The sequence below is a fragment of the Calonectris borealis genome, unplaced genomic scaffold, assembly GCF_964195595.1.
Source record: "Calonectris borealis unplaced genomic scaffold, bCalBor7.hap1.2 HAP1_SCAFFOLD_133, whole genome shotgun sequence".
Taxonomy (NCBI): Eukaryota; Metazoa; Chordata; class Aves; order Procellariiformes; family Procellariidae; genus Calonectris; species Calonectris borealis.
Genome location: NW_027441520.1, coordinates 54691 through 77319, shown reverse-complemented (window position 1 = coordinate 77319; position 22629 = coordinate 54691). Strand labels below are relative to the sequence as shown.

Genomic DNA, 22629 nt, shown 5'->3' with positions numbered 1-22629 from the left:
GCCGTGGGTGGCCGTGGGTGATGCCGTGGGGGAGGGCGGGGGTGCCGCGGGGATTGCGTGGGTGCCGTGGGTATCGCGGGGGTCGGTGGGTGCCGCTGGGGACGCCGTGGGCGATGCCGGGGGGGGGGGGAGTGGGTGCCGTGGGTGCCGTGGGTGCGATGCTGTGGCGCAGGCGGGGGCCGCCCGCCCCCCCCCGAGGCGAGGCGGCTGGAGCCGGGGGCCGAGAGCCGGGGGGGCCGCGGGGAGGAGCAGCGCCCGGCCCCGCCCCGCCAGGTGGGGGCACGGGGGGGACCGGGGGGGGCACCCGAGGGGGGGGACCTGGGGGGGGAGGGACACGACACCGGGGGGGGCACGGGGAGAGGGGACTTGGGGGGGGACCCAAGGTGGGGGACCGGGGGGGGGGGGGCTGGGGAGAGGGGACCGTGGAGGGACACGACACCAGGGTGGGGGGACCTGGGGGGGACCGGGGGGGGCACCCAGGGTGGGGGGACCTGAGGAGGGGGGACCTGAGGAGGGGGGGCTGGGGGGGGAGGGAACCCGGGGGGGGGCTGCGGAGAGGGGACCTGGGGGGGACCCAGGGTGGGGGGACCGGGGGGAGGGGGCACGGGGAGGGTGGGCACCGGGGGGGGGGATCTGGGCGGGGGGGGGGGACCTGGGGGGGGGGACAGCCGGGGGGGGGACCCGAGGGGGACACCCGGGGGGGCACTGGGGGCGAGGACCCAGGGGGGCACCGGGGGGGGGGGGGGGAACAACACCCAGAGCGGGGGGGACATGGGGGGGGCACCCAGAGTGGGGGGGACCCAGAGGGGACACCTGGGTGGGTCACAGCCCCATGGGGACAGCCACAGCGGGGGGGGGGGCACCCAGGCTGGGGACCCCCCGGCCCCCCCCCCCCGGTGCCACCCCCCCATCTCCCCGCAGGACTGAGCCCCCGCAGCCCGGTGGTGCCACCGACCCCCCCCCCGCGATGTCACCCCGTGTGTCCCCCCCCGCCTGTCACCCTGCAATAAACCCCCCCCGTCATTGTGGGGCCTGTGACACCTGGGGACAAGGGGTGGCCTGGGGACATGGGTGGCAGTGGGGGGGACGTGGGGCACAGGTGGGGGCACCGCAGGACACCCACGGCAGATGGGTGACACCAGGGGTCACAGGGGGGTGGCACTAGGGGACACCCACAGCAGATGGGTGACACCAGGGGACACAGGGGGTGGCACTAGGGGACAAGGGACACCCACGGCAGATGGGTGACACCAGGGGACACAGGGGGGTGGCACTAGGGGACACCCACGGCAGATGGGTGACACCAGGGGACACAGGGGGCTGGCACTACAGGACACCCACGGCAGATGGGTGACACCAGGGGACACAGGGGGTGGCACTAAGGGACACCCACGGCAGATGGGTGACATCAGGGGACACAGGGGGTGGCACTAAGGGACACCCACGGCAGATGGGTGACACCAGGGGACACAGGGGGTGGCACTAAGGGACACCCACGGCAGATGGGTGACATCAGGGGACACAGGGGCTGGCACTACAGGACACCCACGGCAGATGGGTGACACCAGGGGGACACGGGGGTGGCACTAAGGGACACCCACGGCAGATGGGTGACATCAGGGGACACAGGGGGTGGCACTAGGGGACAAGGGACACCCACGGCAGATGGGTGACACCAGGGGACACAGGGGGGTGGCACTAGGGGACACCCACGGCAGATGGGTGACACCAGGGGACACAGGGGGTGGCACTAGGGGACAAGGGACACCCACGGCAGATGGGTGACACCAGGGGACACAGGGGGGTGGCACTAGGGGACACCCACGGCAGATGGGTGACACCAGGGGACACAGGGGGGTGGCACTAGGGGACACCCACGGCAGATGGGTGACACCAGGGGACACAGGGGGGTGGCACTAGGGGACACCCACGGCAGATGGGTGACACCAGGGGACACAGGGGGGTGGCACTAGGGGACACCCACGGCAGATGGGTGACACCAGGGGACACAGGGGGGTGGCACTAGGGGACACCCACGGCAGATGGGTGACACCAGGGGACACAGGGGGGTGGCACTAGGGGACACTCACGGCAGATGGGTGACACCAGGGGACACAGGGGGTGGCACTAGGGGACAAGGGACACCCATGGCAGATGGGTGACACCAGGGGACACAGGGGACACCCACGGCAGATGGGTGACACCAGGGGACACAGGGGGTGGCACTAGGGGACACCCACGGCAGATGGGTGACACCAGGGGACACAGGGGGGTGGCACTCAGGACACCCACGGCAGATGGGTGACACCAGGGGACACAGGGGGTGGCACTAGGGGACACTCACGGCAGATGGGTGACACCAGGGGTCACAGGGGGGTGGCACTAGGGGAAACCCACGGCAGATGGGTGACACCAGGGGACACAGGGGGGTGGCACTAGGGGACACCCACGGCAGATGGGTGACACCAGGGGACACAGGGGGTGGCACTAGGGGACAAGGGACACCCATGGCAGATGGGTGACACCAGGGGACACAGGGGACACCCACGGCAGATGGGTGACACCAGGGGACACAGGGGGTGGCACTAGGGGACACTCACGGCAGATGGGTGACACCAGGGGTCACAGGGGGGTGGCACTAGGGGAAACCCACGGCAGATGGGTGACACCAGGGGACACAGGGGGGTGGCACTAGGGGACACCCACGGCAGATGGGTGACACCAGGGGACACAGGGGGTGGCACTAGGGGACAAGGGACACCCATGGCAGATGGGTGACACCAGGGGACACAGGGGACACCCACGGCAGATGGGTGACACCAGGGGACACAGGGGGTGGCACTAGGGGACACTCACGGCAGATGGGTGACACCAGGGGTCACAGGGGGGTGGCACTAGGGGAAACCCACAGCAGATGGGTGACACCAGGGGACACAGGGGGTGGCACTAGGGGACAAGGGACACCCACGGCAGATGGGTGACACCAGGGGACACAGGCCACCCGTACGGTTGGCACCAGGGGACAGCGGACACCCACGGCAGATGGGTGACACAGGGCACCCATGGGGGTGGCACTAGGGGACAGGGGACACCTGGGGGGGGTGCACTAGGGGCAGGGGACACCCACAGCAGATGGGTGACACCAGGGGACACAGGGGACACCTGGGGGGGGTGCACTAGGGACAGGGGACACCTGGGGGGGGTGCACTAGGGACAGGGGACACCCACAGCAGATGGGTGACACCAGGGGACACAGGCCACCTGTGGGGGTGGCACTAGGGGACACAAGGCCCACCCACGGCAGACAGGTGACGCTAAGGGACACAGCACCTGGGGGAGTGGCACTAAGGGACAGGGCACACCCAGGGGACACGGGACCCGCAGGTGGCACTAGGGGACCCCAAGCCCGCCCCCCGTGACACCCTGGGGGTCACCCACCCCCCGGTGACGCCCCTGTCACCGTGACGCCCCGCAGGCGGTGCCGGTGCCAGCGCTGTTTATTGGGGGGGGTAGGGACCCCCGGGGGTGTCACTTGTCCCCGACGCCGAGGTCACGGCGATGGCAGCAGGACGGTGGCGGGTACAGCCACGTGTCCCCGTGTCATCAGCCGTGACGGTGACACTGCCAGGGCAGGGACACGGGGGTGGCCACGTGCCCCCGCTGTCACCCGTGCAGCCGCAGTGGTGGCATCAAGGACGCGGCCATGTGTCCCTTCTGTCACGGGCATGGTGACAAGATGCGGCCATATGTCCCCTCTGTCACCAACACGGTCACGGCGGTGGCATCACGAGGTGGCCATGGTGACAGCACGCAGCCATATGTCCCCTGTCACCAAGGTGCCCACGGCGATGGCATCAGGACACGGCCATGGTGACAAGACGTGGCCACGTGTCCCCTCTGTCACCAATGTGACCATAACAATGACACAAGGATGAAGCCACGTCCCCTCTGTCACCAACGCTGCCACGGCCATGGCATGAGGACAAAGCCATGTGTCCCTTTTGTCACCAACGTGGTCACAGTGATGGCACGAACATGAAGCCACGTTGTCCCTTGTGTCACCAATGTGGCCACGGCGATGGCATCAGGACACGGCCATGGTGACAGGACAATACCACGTGTCCCCTCTGTCACCAACACGGTCACGGCGGTGGCATCATGAGGAGGCCATGGTGACAGCACACGGCCATATGTCCCCTGTCACCAAGGTGCCCACGGCGATGGCACGAGGACAAAGCCATGTGTCCGTTTTGTCACCAACGTGATCACAGCGATGGCACGAAGATGAAACCACGTGTCCCTTGTGTCACCAAGGTGCCCACGGCGATGGCATCAGGACGAATCCACAGTGACAGGATGTGGCCACGTGTCCCCTCTGTCACCAACACGGCCACGGCGATGGCATCAGGACACGGCCATGGTGACAGGATGACGCCATGTGTCCCCTCTGTCACCAACACGGGCACAGAGATGTCATCAGGACACGGCCATGGTGACAAGACATGGCCACGTGTCCCCTCTGTCACCAACGTGGCCACAGCGATGGCACGAGGACAAAGCCATGTGTCCGTTTTGTCACCAATGTGGTCACAGCGATGGCACGAAGATGAAGCCACGTGTCCCCTGTGTCACCAAGGTGGCCACGGCGATGGCATCAGGACACAGCCACGGCGACAGGACAATACCACGTGTCCCCTCTGTCACCAACACGGTCACGGCGGTGGTGTCACGAGGTGGCCATGGTGACAGCACACGGCCATATGTCCCCTGTCACCAAGGTGCCCACGGCGATGGCATCAAGACGAATCCACAGTGACAGGATGTGGCCACGTGTCCCCTCTGTCACCAATGTGACCACAACGATGGCACAAGGGTGAAGCCACGTCCCCTCTGTCACCAAGGTGCCCACGGCGATGGCATCAGGACGAATCCACAGTGACAAGACGTGGCCACGTCCCCTCTGTCACCACCGCGGCCACGGTGATGGCACGAGGACAAAGCCATGTGTCCCTTTTGTCACCAACATGGTCACAGCGATGGCACGAAGATGAAGCCACGTGTCCCTTGTGTCACCAAGGTGGCCACGGCGATGGCATCAGGACACGGCCATGGTGACAAGACGTGGCCACGTGTCCCCTCTGTCACCAACATGGCCACAGCGATGGCACGAGGACAAAGCCACGGTGACAGGACGATGCCACGTGTCCCCTCTGTCACCAACATGGCCACGGCGATGGCACGAGGACAAAGCCACGGTGACAGGACGATGCCACGTGTCCCCTCTGTCACCAACGTGCCCACGGCGTCACGACGAAGCGACATCGAGCGGTCACGCGTCCCCTCTGTCACCGAGACGGCCACGGCGCTGGTGTCACGACGCTGCCGCGGGTCCCCTGTGTCACCGCGGGGGTGGCGGTGGCCGGGTGTCCCCGTGTCCCCTCAGTCCCGGGTCCCCTTCCCCTCCCGCAGCCGCCGCTTCAGCTCCGCCATCGCCCGCCGCTGGGGGGGACACGGGGGTGAGGGGACAGCGGGGACATGCGGGTGGCCCCGGGGAGGGACCACGCCCCATGGGGGGGGGGACAGGGGTGTCACGGGTGTCCCCAGGTGTGGGGGTGTCCCATGTCACCCCCCACCCGATGTGGGGCTGCGGTGGCAGTGGGGAGGACACCGTGGGGACACTCAGGACATTGGTGACATCAGGGATGGGGGGACATTGGGGAAAGGCGGAGATGTTGGGGACACTGTGGGGGGGACACTGGGGATGTTGGGGACACTGGGGACACTGGGAGGACATCGGGGATGGGGGGGGGATGCTGGGAATGTTGGGGACACCAGGGAGGGACATCAGGGAGGATGTTGGGGGGACATTGGGGACACTGGGGGGTGACTTTGGAGATGTTGGGGACATTGGGGGCACCAGGGGTGACGTTGGGGACACCGCGGGGGACACTGAAGATGGTGGGGTCACTGGGGGTGATGCTGGGGATACCGGGGGGACATTGGAGATGTTGGGGTCACTGGGGGTGACGTTGGGGACACCGGGGGTGGTGTTGGAGATGTTGGGGACAGCGGGAGGGATACTGGGAATACTGGGGGGTACGTTAGAGATGTTGGGGACACCAGTGGTGACGCTGGGCGGGGGGAAATTGGAGATGTTGGGATCACTGGGGGTGACACTGGGGACATGGGGGGTGATGTTGGGGACACTGGGGGTGACACTGGGGACATGGGGGGTGATGTTGGGGACACTGGGGGGGACATTGGAGATGTTGGGGACACTGTGGGTGACGTTGAAGATGTTGGGGACACTGGGGGGGACACTGGGGACATGGGGAGTGATGTGGGGACACTGGGGGGGACATTGAGGATGTTGGGGACACCGGGGGTGATGTTGGGGACACTGGGGGGGACACTGGGGACATGGGGGGTGATGTTGGGGACACTGGGGGGGACACTGGGGGGGACACTGGGGACATGGGGGGTGATGTTGGGGACACTGGGGGGGACACTGGGGATGTTGGGGACACTGGGGGGGACATTGGGGATGTTGGGGACACTGGGGGTGATGTTGGGGACACTGGGGGGGACACTGGGGACATGGGGAGTGATGTGGGGACACTGGGGGGGACATTGAGGATGTTGGGGACACCGGGGGTGATGTTGGGGACACTGGGGGGGACACTGGGGACATGGGGGGTGATGTTGGGGACACTGGGGGGGACACTGGGGGGGACACTGGGGACATGGGGGGTGATGTTGGGGACACTGGGGGGGACATTGGGGATGTTGGGGACACTGGGGGTGATGTTGGGGACACTGGGGGGGACACTGGGGGGGACATTGGGGACACTGGGGGGGACACTGGGGACATGGGGGGTGATGTGGGGACACTGGGGGGGACACTGGGGGGGACACTGGGGACATGGGGGGTGATGTTGGGGACACTGGGGGGGACATTGGGGATGTTGGGGACACTGGGGGTGATGTTGGGGACACTGGGGGGGACACTGGGGGGGACATTGGGGACACTGGGGGGGACACTGGGGACATGGGGGGTGATGTGGGGACACTGGGGGGGACACTGGGGGGGACACTGGGGACATGGGGGGTGATGTTGGGGACACTGGGGGGGACATTGGGGATGTTGGGGACACTGGGGGGGATGTTGGGGACATGGGGGGTGATGTGGGGACACTGGGGGGGACACTGGGGACATGGGGGGTGATGTTGGGGACACTGGGGGGGACATTGGGGATGTTGGGGACACCAGGGGGGATGTTGGGGACACTGGGTGGGACACTGGGGACATGGGGGGTGATGTTGGGGACACTGGGGGGGACACTGGGGACATGGGGGGTGATGTGGGGACACTGGGGGGGACATTGGGGATGTTGGGGACACCGGGGGTGATGTTGGGGACACTGGGGGGGACACTGGGGACATGGGGGGTGATGTTGGGGACACTGGGGGGGACACTGGGGACAGGGGGGGTGATGTGGGGACACTGGGGGGGACACTGGGGACATGGGGGGTGATGTGGGGACACTGGGGGGGACACTGGGGACATGGGGGGTGATGTTGGGGACACTGGGGGGGACACTGGGGACACCGGGGGTGATGTTGGGGACACTGGGGGGGACACTGGGGACATGGGGGGTGATGTTGGGGACACTGGGGGGGACACTGGGGACACCGGGGGTGATGTTGGGGACACTGGGGGGGACACTGGGGACATGGGGGGTGATGTTGGGGACACTGGGGGGGACACTGGGGACACAGGGGGTGACACTGGGGACACCGGGGGTCTCTTACCCGGTCGGGGTCGTCCGGAGGAAAAATCTCCCTCTGGGAAAGAGAGCGGGGTCAGTGGGGGAGGGGCGGCCCCCCCTCCCCCCCCCCGGCCCCGCCCCCACCTTGCGCTGCACCACGTGACGCTGGAAGAGCGCCCCCTGGTTGGAGACCCAGAAGACGCCGACGGGGAAGGACAAGTACAGCAGCATCTGGGGACAGGGACGGGGACAGCGACAGTGCCACCCCCCCTGTCCCCAGCTGTCCCCAGCGCTGCCACCCGTGCCCCAGGCTCACCCGCTGCCCCCGCCCCCTGCGCCAGGGGGTCCCCGCTGTCACCCGCTGTCCCCAGCGATGTCATCTGTGTCACAATGTCACCCGCTGTCCCAATCACCTGTGCCACAGTGTCACCCGCTGTCCCCATCACCTGTGCCCCAGGGTCACCCGCTGTCCCCAGCGATGTCACCTGTGTCACAGTGTCACCCGCTGTCCCCACCGATGTCACCTGTGCCCCAGGGTCACCCGCTGTCCCCATCACCTGTGCCCCAGGGTCACCCGCTGTCCCCACCACCTGCGCCAGGGGGTCCCCACTGTCACGCGCTGTCCCCAGTGATGTCACCTGTGCCACAGTGTCACCCGCTGACCCCATCACCTGTGCCCCAGTGTCACCTGCTGTCCCAGCGATGTCACCTGTGTCACAGTGTCACCTGCTGTCCCCATCACCTGTGCCCCAGTGTCACCCGCTGTCGCCAACGATGTCACCTGTGCCCCAGGGTCACCCGCTGTCCCCATCACCTGTGTCCCAGTGTCACCCGTTGTCCCCATTCCTTGTGCCACGGTGACCCCCGCTGTCAACCGCTGTCCCCAGCGATGTCACCTGTGCCCCAGTGTCATCCGCTGTCCCCATCACCTGTGCCCCAGTGTCACCCGCTGTCCCCATTCTTTGTGCCACGGTGACCCCCGCTGTCACCCGCTGTCCCCAGCGCTGTCACCTGTGTCACAATGTCACCTACTGTCCCCATCACCTGTGCCACAGTGTCACCCGCTGTCCCCAATGATGTCACCTGTGCCACAGTGTCACCCGCTGTCCCCAACGATGTTACCTGTGCCCCAGTGTCACCCGCTGTCCCCATCACCTGTGTCCCAGTGTCACCCGCTGTCCCCATTCCTTGTGCCACGGTGACCCCCGCTGTCACCCACTGTCCCCAGCGCTGTCACCTGTGTCACAATGTCACCTACTGTCCCCATCACCTGTGCCACAGTGTCACCCGCTGTCCCCAATGATGTCACCTATGCCACAGTGTCACCCGCTGTCCCCAACGATGTTACCTGTGCCCCAGTGTCACCCGCTGTCCCCGTCACCTGTGTCCCAGTGTCACCCGTTGTCCCCATTCCTTGTGCCACGGTGACCCCCGCTGTCACCCACTGTCCCCAGCGCTGTCACCTGTGTCACAATGTCACCTACTGTCCCCATCACCTGTGCCACAGTGTCACCCGCTGTCCCCAATGATGTCACCTATGCCACAGTGTCACCCGCTGTCCCCAACGATGTTACCTGTGCCCCAGTGTCACCCGCTGTCCCCATCACCTGTGTCCCAGTGTCACCCGTTGTCCCCATTCCTTGTGCCACGGTGACCCCCGCTGTCACCCGCTGTCCCCAGCGCTGTCACCTGTGTCACAATGTCACCTACTGTCCCCATCACCTGTGCCCCAGTGTCACCCGCTGTCCCCAATGATGTCACCTGTGCCCCAGTGTCACCTGCTGTCCCCATCACCTGTGCCCCAGGGTCACCCGCTGTCCCCATTCCTTGTGCCACAGTGACCCCTCGTGTCACCCGCTGTCCCCAGCGCTGTCACCTGTGTCACAATGTCACCTACTGTCCCCATCACCTGTGCCACAGTGTCACCCGCTGTCCCCAACGATGTCACCTGTGTCCCAGTGTCACCTACTGTCCCCACTCGTTGTGCCACGGTGTCCCCAGTGTCACCCGCTGTCCCCCGTCCTGTCACCTGTATCCCAGTGTCACCTACTGTCCCCACCAATGTCACCTGTGCCAGGGCTTCCCCAAGTGTCACCCACTGTCCCCATTCCTTCTGCCAAGGTGTCCCCTGGTGTCACCCACCATCCCCACCACTGTCACCTACTGTCCCCATCACCTGCACCAGGGCGTCCCCAGTGCCACCCACCGTCCCCATCCCCTGCGTCGTGCTGTCCCCAATGTCACTTGTCCCCCCGTGTGTCCCCCCCATCCCCACCGCTGCCACCTACGCTGGGGCCTCCCCGCTGTCCCCCCCCCCCCCGGGGTGTCCCCGGTGCCACCCGCCCCAGGGCAGGACGTCCCCTGCTGTCACCCCGGGGGCAGGACGGGCCCTTGCTGCCCCCCCCCCCTTATTGCCCCCCCAACAGCCCCCCCAAATATCCCCCAACTGCCCCACCCCAGCTTTATTGCCCCCCCCAACTGCCCCCCCCGCCTTACTGCCCCCCTAAATACCTCCGTAACTGCCCCCCCCCCGGGTGACACCCTCCCTCTGCCCCCCCCTTATTGCCCCCCCCGGGCTGATACCCCCCAACTGCTCCCCCTTATTGCCCCCTATTAACTCCCAACTGCCCCCCCCGGGGTTAATTCCCGCATAACTGCCCCCCCCTTATTGCCCCCCCAACTGCCCCCCCCCTTTATTGCCCCCCCCTTAACCCCCAACTGCCCCTCCAGAGTTAATTCCCCCCTCAGCTGCTGCCCCCCCCGGCCCATTGCCCCCCCAAATACCCCCTAACTGCCCCCCCAGTTTTATTGCCCCCCCAAATACCCCCAACTGCCCCCCCGTCTGACACCCCCCCACCTGCCCCCCCAGCTTTATTGCCCCCCCAACTGCCCCTCCCGCCTTATTGCCCCCCCAAATACCCCCCAACTGCCCCCCCAGTTTTATTGCCCCCCCAAATACTCCCTAACTCCCCCCCCGTCTGACACCCCCCCACCTGCCCCCCCAGCTTTATTGCCCCCCCAACTGCCCCTCCCGCCTTATTACCCCCCCAAACACCCCCTAACTGCCCCCCCCCGGGGTGACACCCTCCCTGTGCCCCCCTCTTATTGCCCCCCCCCCGGGGCTAATACCCCCCTCAGTTGCCCCCCCCTTACTGCCCCCCCAAATACGCCCCAACTGCCCCCCCCCCGCTTTATTGCCCCCCATTAAACCCTAACCCCCCCCCCGGGGCTGACCCGCCCCATTGCCCCCCCCCCCGGGGTAATTCCCCCCCCCGCGCACCCGCAGGATCTCCAGCTTCACCCCCATGGCGCCTCCAGGGCCCCCGCACTTCCGCCTTCCCCACCCCGCAACACGGCGGCCGCCCATTGGCCCAGCGCCGCCGGCGCTTGTTGGCTTAGAGGAGGGCGGGGCGAGACCCTGAAGGGCGGGAGCGGCGGCCAATGAACGCGCGGGAGACAGGCGGGGGGGGGGGGGGGGGGGCTGAGCGGAAGTGGCGTCATCGCGGCCCTCCGGAAGTGATAGCGGAGCGGGAGAAGATGGCGGACGCAACGGAGATGCCGGAGCGGGAGGAGCCGGGGCCGGGGCCGGGGCCGGGGCCGGGGCCGGGGCCGGTGCTGGAGCTGGAGCGGCCCGAGCTGCGCTTCGTGAGTGCGGGGGGGCGGCGGGACCCCCCCGGGGCGCGGGGGCGGGGCCTGGGGCCTCTCCCCCTCCCCCTCCCCTGTCCCCCTCCCCCCTTTCCTTGTCCCCCGGCCCTGTCGCCGCCACCCCCGGCCCTGTCACCGCCACCCCCGGCCCTGTCACCCCTCGCTCTGGCTCCCTGTCCCCACTGTCCCTTGTCCCCTTCCCCCCTCGTTTCTGCTCCCTGTGTCCCTGTCACCCCCCTCGCTCCTTGTCCCCGCTCCCCTGTGTCCCTGTCCCCCCCGTCCCCACTGTCCCCATCCCCCGTCCGTGCTGGCCCCATCCCTCCTCACCCTGTGCTCCCTCACTGTGTCCCTGTCCCCTCCCGTCCCCTCTCACCCCGTCCCCGCTGTCCCCCTCACTGTCCCCGCTGTCCCCCTCACCCCATCCCTGTCCCCGCTGTCCCCCTCACCCCGTCCCTGTCCCCGCTGTCCCCCTCACCCCGTCCCTGTCCCCGCTGTCCCCCTCACCCCATCCCTGCTCCCCTGTCCCCACTGTCCCCTTCACTGTTCCCTGTCCCCGCTGTCCCCCTCACCCCGTCCGTGTCCCCCTGTCCCTGCTGTCCCCATCGCCCCATCCCTGCTCCCCCGTCCCCACTGTCCCCTTCACTGTTCCCTGTCCCCCCCTCACCCCATCCCTGTCCCCGCTGTCCCCCTCACCTTGTCCCTGTCCCCGCTGTCCCTCTCACCCCCTCTTTGTCCCCGCTGTCCCCCTCTTTGTCCCCGCTGTCCCCCTCACCCCATCCCTGCTCCCCCGTCCCCACTGTCCCCTTCACTGTTCCCCGTCCCCCCCACCCCATCCCTGTCCCCCTCACTGTTTCCTGTCCCCGCTGTCCCCCTCGCTGTCCCTGCTGTCCCCCTCACCCTATCCCTGTCCCCGCTGTCCCCCTCACCCCGTCCCTGCTCCCCCGTCCCCGCCATCCCCTTCACTGTTCCCTATCCCCCCCCCACCCCGTCCCTGTCCCCGCTGTCCCCCTCACTGTTTCCTGTCCCCGCTGTCCCCCTCCCTGTCCCTGCTGTCCCCCTCACCCCATCCCCCTCACCCCGTCCCTGTCCCCGCTGTCCCCCTCACCCCATCCCTGCTCCCCCGTCCCCGCTGTCCCCTTCACTGTTCCCCGTCCCCCCCACCCCATCCCTGTCCCCCCCGTCCGCGCTGTCCCCCTCACTGTCCCTGCTGTCTCCCTCCCCCCATCCCCGCCCCCCTGCCCCTCCCTGTCCCCCCCCTGCCCCCCCGTCCCCGCTCTGCCCCTCACTGTCCCCGCTGTCCCCTCCCCCCATCCCCCTCCCCCCATCCCCACCCCCCTGCCCCATCCCTGTCCCCCCCCCGTCCCCGCTGTCCCCCTCACTGTCCCCGCTGTCCCCGTCCCCCGCAGGAGGAGGAGGAGGTGCAGCACGAGGAGGAGCTCCTGCGCAACCCCTTCTCGGTGCGGTGCTGGCTGCGCTACGCCCAGGCGCGCCGGGGGGGCCCCCGCCCCCGCCTCAACCTCCTCTTCGAGCGCGCCCTGCGCGAGCTGCCCGGCAGGTGGGGACACGGGGGGGGGACACGGGGGGGACAGGGACCTCGGGGGGGGCTTCAGGGGGATGGGGACACGCGTCCCTCGGGGGTGGGGGGGATGGGGACATTCTGGGTGTTCTCACGGGGACGGGGATTTCTGGGGAATCTCGGGGTGGGGGGGGGTGGGGACATCAGGGGACACAGGGGGACGGGGGGCTTCAGGGGGCTGGGGACACGGGGGCACCTCAGGGGACACGGGAGGACACGGGGACCTCAAGGGCTGGGAGGGGACAGGGACACAGGGGCACCTCAGGGACGAGGGGGGGACACAGGGACATCCTGGGTGTCTTCATGGGACGGGGACCTCGGGGGGCGGGGGGGGACACGGGGACACAGTGTGTTCCCTCATGGAACAGGGACCTCGGGGACACCTCGGGGGGCGGGGGGGGACACAGGGACAGCCTGGGTGTCCTCGTGGGACGGGGACCTCGGGGACACCTCGGGGGGCGGGGGGGGACACAGGGACAGCCTGGGTGTCCTCATGGGACGGGGACCTCGGGGACACCTCGGGGGCGGGGGGGGACAGGGGGACCTCAGGGGGAGCAGGGACATGGGGGCACCTTGGGGGGCAGGGGGGGATGGGGACACCTCGGGGTGGGGGGGGATGGGGACATCAGGGGACACAGGGGGACAGGGACCTTGGGGGGGGCTTCAGGGGGCTGGGGACACGGGGGCACCTCAGGGGACACGGGAGGACACGGGGACCTCAGGGGCTGGGAGGGGACGGGGACTCAGGGGACGAGGGGGGGACACAGGGACAGCCTGGGTGTCCTCATGGGACGGGGACCTCGGGGACACCTCGGGGGGCGGGGGGGGACACAGGGACAGCCTGGGTGTCCTCATGGGACGGGGACCTCGGGGACACCTCGGGGGGCGGGACACAGGGACAGCCTGGGTGTCCTCATGGGACGGGGACCTTGGGGACACCTCGGGGGGCGGGGGGGGACACAGGGACAGCCTGGGTGTCCTCATGGGACGGGGACCTTGGGGACACCTCGGGGGGCGGGACACAGGGACATCCTGGTGTCCTCATGGGACGGGGACCTCGGGGACACCTCGGGGGACGGGGGGGGACACAGGGACAGCCTGGGTGTCCTCATGGGACGGGGACCTCGGGGACACCTCGGGGGGCGGGGGGGGACACAGGGACAGCCTGGGTGTCCTCATGGGACGGGGACCTCGGGGACACCTCAGGGGGCGGGGGGGGACAGGGACATGGGATGGGGTGATGGGGACATGGGGGGACACGGGGACCTCAGGGGGAGCAGGGACATGGGGGCAACTTTGGGGGCGGGGGGGGATGGGGACACCTCGGGGTGGGGGGGGGACGGGGACACCGCGGGGGGTGGGGACATCCTGGTGTCCTCAGGGGGGACGGGGACCTCAGGGTCCCCTTGGCAGGATGGGGGGGGGCGGGGACATCCTTGGTCCCCTCATGAGGGACAGGGGGTGACAGGGACATACAGGGTCACCCCATGGGTGACAGGGACGTCCCGTGTGCCCTTACCGGGGGGGAGGGGGGGTCACAAGGAGGTGCCAGGTCTCCTCACGGGGCAAGCGGGGGACAAGGGACGTCTCATGTCCCCTCACGGGGCGTGGGAGGTGACAGGAACGTCCCGGGTGCCCTTGCAGTGGCAGAGGGGCGTCAGGGGGGTGACAGGGGGTGTCAGGGGGGTGGCAGGGCGGTGACGGGGTGTTGGGGTCATGACGGGGGTGACTGGGTGTCGGGGCGGTGACGGAAAGCGATGGCAGTGGCAGGGCAGTGGCAGGGCGGTGACAGGGGGTGTCGGGGGGGTGGCAGGGGGTGTCAGGGTGGTGACAGAGAGTGATGGGGGTGTCAGGGCAGTGACAGAGTGGTGGCAGGGGGTGACAGGGTGGCAGGGGAGTGACAGGAGGGTGACAGAGAGCAGTGACGGGGTGATGGGGGTGTCGGGGCGGTGACAGGGGTGGCAGGGGGTGACGGGGTGGCAGGGGGGTGACAGGAGAGTGACAGGAGGCGGTGACAGGGGGTGGCAGGGCAGTGACAGGCGGTGTCGGGGGGTGACGGGGTGGCAGGGGGGTGACAGGGCACGGTGGCAGGAGGTGTCGGGGCGGTGGCAGGGGGTTGATGGGGGTGTCGGGGCAGTGACAGGGGGTGTCGGGGTGGTGGCAGGGGGGTGATGGGGGTGTCGGGGCGGTGGCAGGGGGGTGATGGGGGTGTCGAGGCGGTGGCAGGGGGTGTCGGGGCGGTGGCAGGGGGGCGATGGGGGTGTCGGGGCGGTGGCAGGGGGTGTCGGGGCGGTGGCAGGGGGGTGATGGGGGTGTCGGGGCGGTGGCAGGGGGTGTCGGGGCGGTGGCAGGGGGGCGATGGGGGTGTCGAGGCGGTGGCAGGGGGTGTCGGGGCGGTGGCAGGGGGGCGATGGGGGTGTCGGGGTGGTGGCAGGGGGTGTCGGGGCGGTGGCAGGGGGGTGATGGGGGTGTCAGGGTGGTGTCAGGGGGTGTCGGGGCGGTGGCAGGGGGGTGATGGGGGTGTCAGGGTGGTGTCAGGGGGTGTCGGGGCGGTGGCAGGGGGGTGATGGGGGTGTCGGGGCGGTGGCAGGGGGGCGATGGGGGTGTCGGGGCGGTGGCGGCAGGTGGCAGCGGTGACAGGCGCGTCCCCCCAGCTACAAGCTGTGGTACCAGTACCTGCGGCAGCGGCGGCAGCAGGTGAAGGGGCGCTGCCCCACCGACCCCGCCATCGAGGAGGCCAACGCCTGCCACGAGCGCGCCCTCGTCTTCATGCACAAGGTGGGGACGCGGGGGGACGGGGGGGGACGGGGGGACGTGGGGGGGGCGGGGGGACGTGGGGGGGGCGGGGGGACGCGGAGGATGGGGGGGCACAGGGACACGGGGGGCGGGGGCAGCTGGTGGGGGCACGGGGAGGGAGACGGAAGTGGGGAAGGGGATGGGGGGGGTGTGGGGAGGAGCTGGGGGGAAGGGGACATTGGGGGGATGTGGGGCCCCCCAGCTGCCCCTGTCAGCGCCCCCCAGCCCCACAACTGCCCCCGCAAGCCCCCCAGCCCCACAACTGCCCCCCGCAATCCCCTCCTAGCCCCACAACTGCCCCCCGCAATCCCCCCAGCCCCACAACTGCCCCCCACAAGCCCCCCCAGCCCCACAACTGCCCCCACAAGCCCCCCCCAGCCTCACAACTGCCCCCCACAATCCCCCCCAGCCTCACAACTGCCCCCCACAAGCCCCCCCAGCCCCACAACTGCCCCCCGCAATCCCCTCAGCCCCACAACTGCCCCCCACAAGCCTCCCCAGCCCCACAACTGCCCCCGCAATCCCCCCCAGCCCCACAACTGCCCCCGCAATCCCCCCCCAGCCCCACAACTGCCCCCCGCAATCCCCTCCCAGCCCCACAACTGCCCCCCGCAATCCCCCCAGCCCCACAACTGCCCCCCACAAGCCCCCCCAGCCCCACAACTGCCCCCACAAGCCCCCCCCAGCCTCACAACTGCCCCCCACAATCCCCCCCCAGCCTCACAACTGCCCCCGCAAGCCCCCCCAGCCCCACAACTGCCCCCCGCAATCCCCTCAGCCCCACAACTGCCCCCCACAAGCCTCCCCAGCCCCACAACTGCCCCCGCAAGCCCCCCAGCCCCACAACTGCCCCTCGCAATCCCCTCAGCCCCACAACTGCCCCCCGCAAGCCCCCCCCAGCCCCACAACTGCCCCCCGCCAGCCCCCCAAGCGCTCCCTCCCGTGCCCCGCAGATGCCCCGCATCTGGCTGGACTACTGCCAGTTCCTGGTGGAGCAGGGCCGCATCACGCGGACGCGCCGCACCTTCGACCGGGCGCTGCGGGCGCTGCCCATCACCCAGCACCACCGCATCTGGCCCCTCTACCTCCAGTTCGTGCGGCGCTACCCCCTGCCCGAGACCGCCGTCCGCGTCTACCGCCGCTACCTGAAGGTACCCGCTGGCACCCGCTGGCACCCGCCGCGCTGGCACGCCCGGCGGTGGCACCCCAGGGCACTGGCACGCCCGGCAGTGGCACCCCGGGGCGGTGGCATAGCCTGTGGTGTCACCCCAGGGCGGTGGCACAGCCGGTGGTGTCACCTTTGGGTGGTGGCACTCCTCACGGTGGCACCCTGGGGCGGTGGCACAGCCCTGTGGTGGCACCTGGGGCAGTGGCACAGCCTGTGGTGGCACAGCCTAGGGTGGTGGCACAGCCGGTGGTGTCACCCCGGGGGCGGTGGAACACCCACTGAAGTCACCCCAGTGTGTTGGCACAAGCGGTGGTGTCACCTCGGGGTGGTGGCACTGCTCACGGTGTCCCCCTGGGGCGGTGGCACAGCCTGTGGTGGCACCCTGGGGCGGTGGCATAGCCTGTGGTGCCACCTGGGGCGGTGGCACAGCCCTGTGGTGGCACCTGGGGCGGTGGCACAGCCCTGTGGTGCACCTGGGGCGGTGGCACAGCCTGTGGTGGCACTCAGGGTGGTGGCACAGCCCTGTGGTGGCACTCGGGGCGGTGGCACAGCCTGTGGTGGCACTCGGGGCGGTGGCACAGCCCTGTGGTGGCACCTGGGGCGGTGGCACAGCCTGTGGTGGCACCCTGGGGCGGTGGCACAGCCCTGTGGTGGCACCCTGGGGCGGTGGCACAGCCCTGTGGTGGCACTTGGGGTGCTGGCACAGCCCTGTGGTGGCACCTGGGGCGGTGGCACAGCCCTGTGGTGGCACCTGGGGCGGTGGCACAGCCCTGTGGTGGCACCCTGGGGCGGTGGCACAGCCCTGTGGTGGCACTCGGGGTGCCGGCACAGCCCTGTGGTGGCACCTGGGGCGGTGGCACAGCCCTGTGGTGGCACCCTGGGGCGGTGGCACAGCCCTGTGGTGCACCTGGCGTGGTGGCACAGCCCTGTGGTGGCACTTGGGGCGGTGGCACAGCCTGTGGTGGCACCCTGGGGCGGTGGCACAGCCCTGTGGTGGCACTTGGGGTGCTGGCACAGCCTGTGGTGGCACCTGGGGCAGTGGCACAGCCCTGTGGTGGCACCTGGGGCGGTGGCACAGCCCTGTGGTGGCACCTGGGGCGGTGGCACAGCCTGTGGTGGCACCCTGGGGCGGTGGCACAGCCCTGTGGTGGCACCTGGGGTGCTGGCACAGCCTGCGGTGGCACTCGGGGCGGTGGCACAGCCCTGTGGTGGCACTCGGGGCGGTGGCACAGCCCTGTGGTGGCACTCGGGGTGGTGGCACAGCCTGTGGTGGCACAGCCCTGTGGTGGCACTCGGGGTGGTGGCACAGCCCTGTGGTGGCACCCTGGGGCGGTGGCACAGCCCTGTGGTGGCACCTGGGGTGCTGGCACAGCCTGTGGTGGCACTTGGGGCGGTGGCACAGCCCTGTGGTGGCACTCGGGGCGGTGGCACAGCCTGTGGTGGCACCCTGGGGCGGTGGCACAGCCCTGTGGTGGCACTCGGGGCGGTGGCACAGCCTGCGGTGGCACTCGGGGCGGTGGCACAGCCTGTGGTGGCACCCTGGGGCGGTGGCACAGCCCTGTGGTGGCACTTGGGGTGCTGGCACAGCCTGCGGTGGCACTCGGGGCGGTGGCACAGCCTGCGGTGGCACTTGGGGTGCTGGCACAGCCTGCGGTGGCAGCCCAGGGCGGTGGAAGCACCCAACGATGTCACCCCAGGGTGGCCGTGCACCCCACGGTGTCACCCAGGGTAGCGCAACACGTGGCGGTGTCACCCGGGGGCGGTGGCATGCCCGGTGGTGTCACTCCGGGATGGTGGCACAGGCCAGCGGTGTCACCCCAGGGTGGTGGCACGCGGTGCTGGGGGGGGGCAGGGGGGACGGAGGGGACGGGGTGGTTTGGGTGGTGGGAGGGGGACGGAGGGGACAGGGGACGTGGGGACAGAGGTGGCCCAAGGGACACGGGGGAGAGCAGGAGGGATTGGGGGGGACAGGGCAGGGACGGGGGACACGGGCACGTGGGAGGAGGATGGGGGACACGGGGGGGGACAAAAGTGTCGTAGGGGACACGGAGCAGGGACAGAGGTGACAGAGGTGACAGCGGTGACAGGGGTACAGGGAGAGAACCAGAGGTGACACAGAGCAGGGACAAAGGTGGCGTTGAGGACGGACAGGGGGTGGCAGCAGGGGTGACAGAGCAGGGACGGGGGTGGCAGGGACACAGAGTGGGGACAGAGATGACACGGCGCGAGGACAGCAGTGGCAGGGGTACAGGGAGAGGGACAGAGGTGGCACAGGGCAGGGACAGGTGACACAGGGCAGGGACAGAGGCGGCACAGGGCAGGGACAGGTGGCAGGGACGCACAGAGCAGAGACAGAGGGGACAAGAGCAAGGACAGAGGTGACACGGAGCAAGGACAGAGGTGACGCGGGGCAAGGACAGAGGTGACACAAGACAGGGACAAAGGTGACACGAAGTAAGGACAGAGGTGACACGGAGCAAGAACAGAGGTGGCATGGGGCAGGGACAGAGGGCACATAGGACAGGGACAGAGATGACACAGGGCAGGGTCAGAGGTGACACGGAGCAAGGACAGAAGTGGCACGGAGGAAAGACAGAAGTGGCACGGGGCAGGGACAGAGGTGACACAGAGCAGGGACAGAGGTGACACGGAGCAAGAACAGAGGTGACACGGGGCAGGGACAGAGGTGACACGGAGCAAGGACAGAAGTGACACGGAGCAAGGACAGAGGTGACACGGGGCAGGGACAGAGGTGACACGGAGCAAGGACAGAAGTGACACGGAGCAAGGACAGAGGTGACACGGGGCAGGGACAGAGGTGACACGGAGCAAGGACAGAGGTGACGCGGGGCAGGGACAGAGGTGACACGGAGCAAGGACAGAAGTGACACGGAGCAAGGACAGAGGTGACACGGAGCAAGGACAGAGGGGACACGGAGCAAGGACAGAGGTGACGCGGGGCAGGGACAGAGCTGGCAGCAGCTTTTTCTATCAAGGACGGGGCAGCGCAGGTGACACAGGTGACACTGCCCAGGCTCGGGGACAACGCAGGGGTCGGAGGGGACACAGGGCAGGGGGTGGAGGGGACAGAGGGGCCCGCAGGGACCTTGGGGACATTGGGGACAGGCCCTGAGTGTCCCCCCCCCCCGCGCAGCTGAGCCCCGAGAGCGCGGAGGAGTACGTGGGGTACCTGCGCTCCGTCGGGCGCCTGGACGAGGCCGCCGTGCGCCTGGCGCGGCTCGTTAACGACGAGCGCTTCGTCTCCAAGGAGGGCAAGTCTAATTACCAGGTGGGCACCCTCGGGGGGCACCCATGGGTGCTGGGGCGGGGGGGGGGACCCAGGGGGGCGGGGGGGGGGACCCAGGGAGGCTGGGGGGGGGGGGACCCAGGGGGGCGGAGGGGGACCCAGGGGGTGCCAGGGAGCTCGGGGAGGGGGGAGAGGGGATGTGGGGGGCATCCAGAGGGGCCAGAGGGGTGCCAAGGGGCTGGGGGGGGGCACCCATGGGTGCTGCAGGGGGGACCCAGAGGGGTGGGGGGGGACCCAGGGGGTGCCAGGGAGCTCGAGGAGGGGTGAGAGGGGATGTGGGGGGCATCCAGAGGTGCCAGAGGAGTGCCAAAGGGCTGGGGGGGGTCACCCGTGGGTGCTGGGGGGGGGCACCCATGGGTGCTGCAGGGGGGACCCAGGGGGGTGGGGGGGGACCCAGGGGGTGCCAGGGAGCTCGGGGAGGGGGGAGAGGGGATGTGGGGGGCATCCAGAGGTGCCAGAGGGGTGCCAAGGGGCTGGGGGGGCACCCGTGGGTGCTGGGGGGTCACCCGTGGGTGCTGGGGGGGGATCAAGGGGGGCTGGAGGGGGACCCAGGGGGGTGGGAGAGGACCCAGGGGGGTAGGGGGGGGACCCAGGGGGTGCCAGGGAGCTCGGGGAGAGGGGATGTGGGGGGCATCCAGAGGTGCCAGAGGAGTGCCAAAGGGCTGGGGGGGGTCACCCGTGGGTGCTGGGGGGGGGCACCCATGGATGCTGCAGGGGGGACCCAGGGGGGTGGGGGGGGACCCAGGGGGTGCCAGGGAGCTCGGGGAGGGGGGAGAGGGGATGTGGGGGGCATCCAGAGGTGCCAGAGGGGTGCCAAGGGGCTGGGGGGTGCACCCATGGGTGCTGCAGGGGGGACCCAGAGGGGTGGGGGGGGACCCAGGGGGTGCCAGGGAGCTCGGGGAGGGGGGAGAGGGGATGTGGGGGGCACCCGGAGGTGCCAGAGGGGTGCCAAGGGGCTGGGGGGTCACCCGTGGGTGCTGGGGGGGGCTCCCCTGGGTGCTGGGGGGCTGCGGGGCTCCCCTCGGGGTGCTGACCCCCCCCTTGTCCCCCCAGCTGTGGCAGGAGCTGTGCGAGCTGCTCTCCCAGCACCCCGAGCGCGTGCCGGGGGTCCCTGGGGGTTCTGGGGGCTCCCCTGGGTGCTGGGGGGTTCTGGGGGCTCCCCTGGGTGCTGGGGGGCTGCGGGGGTCCCCTCGGGGTGCTGACCCCCCCCTGTCCCCCCAGCTGTGGCAGGAGCTGTGCGAGCTGCTCTCCCAGCACCCCGAGCGCGTGCGCTCGCTGGACGCGGGCGCCATCATCCGGGGGGGGCTGACGCGCTTCACCGACCAGCTGGGCCGGCTCTGGGGCGCCCTGGCCGACTGCTACATCCGCAGCGGCCACTTCGAGAAGGTGACCTGGCCCCCGCGGCCACCCGCGGCCACCCGCGGCCACCGTGCTCCTGGGTTCCTGTCCCCCAGGGCCACCGCAGCGCCCGGCCCCGGTCCCCAAACCTCCCCGGGGCCACCGCAGCGCCCGTCCCCGGTCCCCAAACCTCCCCAGGGCCACCACAGCACCCGTCCCCGGTCCCCAAACCTCCCCAGGGCCACCACAGCGCCCGTCCCCGGTCCCCAAACCTCCCCAGGGCCACCACAGCGCCCGTCCCTGGGTCCCCGCACCAACCTGGGGCCACCACGAACATGGTCCCCTGTCCCCATGCCACCCAGGGCCACCGCCACCCTGGGTGTCTGTCCCCCACCCCACCCCAGGGCCACCACAAGCCCCGTCCCCACCCCAGGGCCACCACCGCCCCAATGCCCTGTCCCTGTGTCACCTCAGGGCCACCGCCCCAGTGCCCTGTCCCCCATGTCACCCCAGAGCCACCACCGCTGTGTTTTGTCCCCAGACCACCACAGGGCCACCACCATCCCGGTCCCCTGTCCCCTGTGCCACCCAGAGCTGTCACCCCAGGGCCACCACCACCTCAGTCCCCTGTCCCTGTGTCACCCCAGGGCCACCACCACCCCGGTCCCATGTCCCCCCCATGCCACCCCAGACCCATCCACCCATGGGAGATCCATGCTGCCCTGTCCCTGTCCCCAACCTGCTGTCCCTGTCCCCAACTGCTGTCCCCGTTCCTGTCCCCAACCCACTGTCCCTGTCCCCAACCCACTGTCCCTGTCCCCAACCTGCTGTCCTCATCCCTGTCCCCATCACGCTGTCCCTGTCCCTAACCCACTGTTCCTGTCCCCAACTTGCTGTCCCTGTCTCTGTCCGCAGTGTGCTGTCCCTGTCCCCAACGTGCTGTCCCCATCCCTGTCCCCAACGTGCTGTCCCTGTCCCCAACGTGCTGTCCCCATCCCTGTCCTCATCGCGCTGTCCCTGTCCCCAATCT

At 69.6% G+C, this 22629-nt stretch overlaps 2 protein-coding genes and 2 long non-coding RNA genes across 7 annotated transcripts in view; 2 read left to right on the top strand and 2 right to left on the bottom strand.

The window, feature by feature from the left end:
* The first annotated feature begins 3486 nt into the window (after window positions 1–3486).
* On the top strand, window positions 3487–5442 carry LOC142077019 (uncharacterized). 2 transcript variants are annotated; one of them, XR_012671498.1, is made up of 3 exons: window positions 3487–4208; window positions 4315–4850; window positions 4902–5442. It is a non-coding gene; the product is annotated as an uncharacterized LOC142077019 (long non-coding RNA). The 2 variants fall into 2 exon arrangements; XR_012671499.1 differs by having other exon boundaries at window positions 5078–5441.
* On the bottom strand, window positions 5021–11142 carry PET100 (PET100 cytochrome c oxidase chaperone). Of its 2 annotated transcripts, XM_075139201.1 has the most exons (4): window positions 11050–11142; window positions 7914–8000; window positions 7813–7845; window positions 5021–5499 (listed from the first exon to the last, which is right to left on the bottom strand). In XM_075139201.1, the coding sequence occupies exons 1-4, from the start codon at window positions 11134–11136 to the stop codon at window positions 5440–5442; spliced, it is 267 nt and encodes an 88-aa protein (XP_074995302.1). In that variant the 5' UTR covers window positions 11137–11142; the 3' UTR covers window positions 5021–5439. The 2 variants fall into 2 exon arrangements, 1 of the variants encoding a protein (XP_074995302.1); XR_012671497.1 differs by lacking the exon at window positions 7914–8000 and having other exon boundaries at window positions 11050–11111.
* On the bottom strand, window positions 8507–9781 carry LOC142077021 (uncharacterized). Its single transcript, XR_012671505.1, has 3 exons — window positions 9646–9781; window positions 9480–9613; window positions 8507–8761 (listed from the first exon to the last, which is right to left on the bottom strand). It is a non-coding gene; the product is annotated as an uncharacterized LOC142077021 (long non-coding RNA).
* A 143-nt stretch (window positions 11143–11285) lies between the features above and the next one.
* The window catches only part of XAB2 (XPA binding protein 2), a 36338-nt gene continuing 24994 nt past the window's right edge, over window positions 11286–22629 (top strand). For both annotated transcript variants that reach the window (XM_075139200.1, XM_075139199.1), the window contains exons 1-6: window positions 11286–11414; window positions 12821–12969; window positions 15645–15768; window positions 16740–16937; window positions 20109–20243; window positions 21483–21647. In XM_075139200.1, coding sequence (XP_074995301.1) covers window positions 11307–11414; window positions 12821–12969; window positions 15645–15768; window positions 16740–16937; window positions 20109–20243; window positions 21483–21647 — 879 coding nt within the window. In that variant the 5' untranslated portion in view covers window positions 11286–11306. The remainder of the gene's footprint in view (window positions 11415–12820; window positions 12970–15644; window positions 15769–16739; window positions 16938–20108; window positions 20244–21482; window positions 21648–22629) is intronic.

What these genes read in the sequence shown, in the direction of transcription:
- PET100 (XM_075139201.1), bottom strand. Translation starts at nt 11,136, where the DNA reads ATGGGCGGCCGCCGTGTTGCGGGGTGGGGAAGGCGGAAGTGCGGGGGC. An exon ending in TGAAGCTGGAGATCCTGCGG is followed by an intron (nt 8,001 to 11,049) that starts GTGCGCGGGGGG and finishes CCCTGTCCCCAG; the next exon opens with ATGCTGCTGTACTTGTCCTT. An exon ending in GTCACGTGGTGCAGCGCAAG is followed by an intron (nt 7,846 to 7,913) that starts GTGGGGGCGGGG and finishes TCTCTTTCCCAG; the next exon opens with AGGGAGATTTTTCCTCCGGA.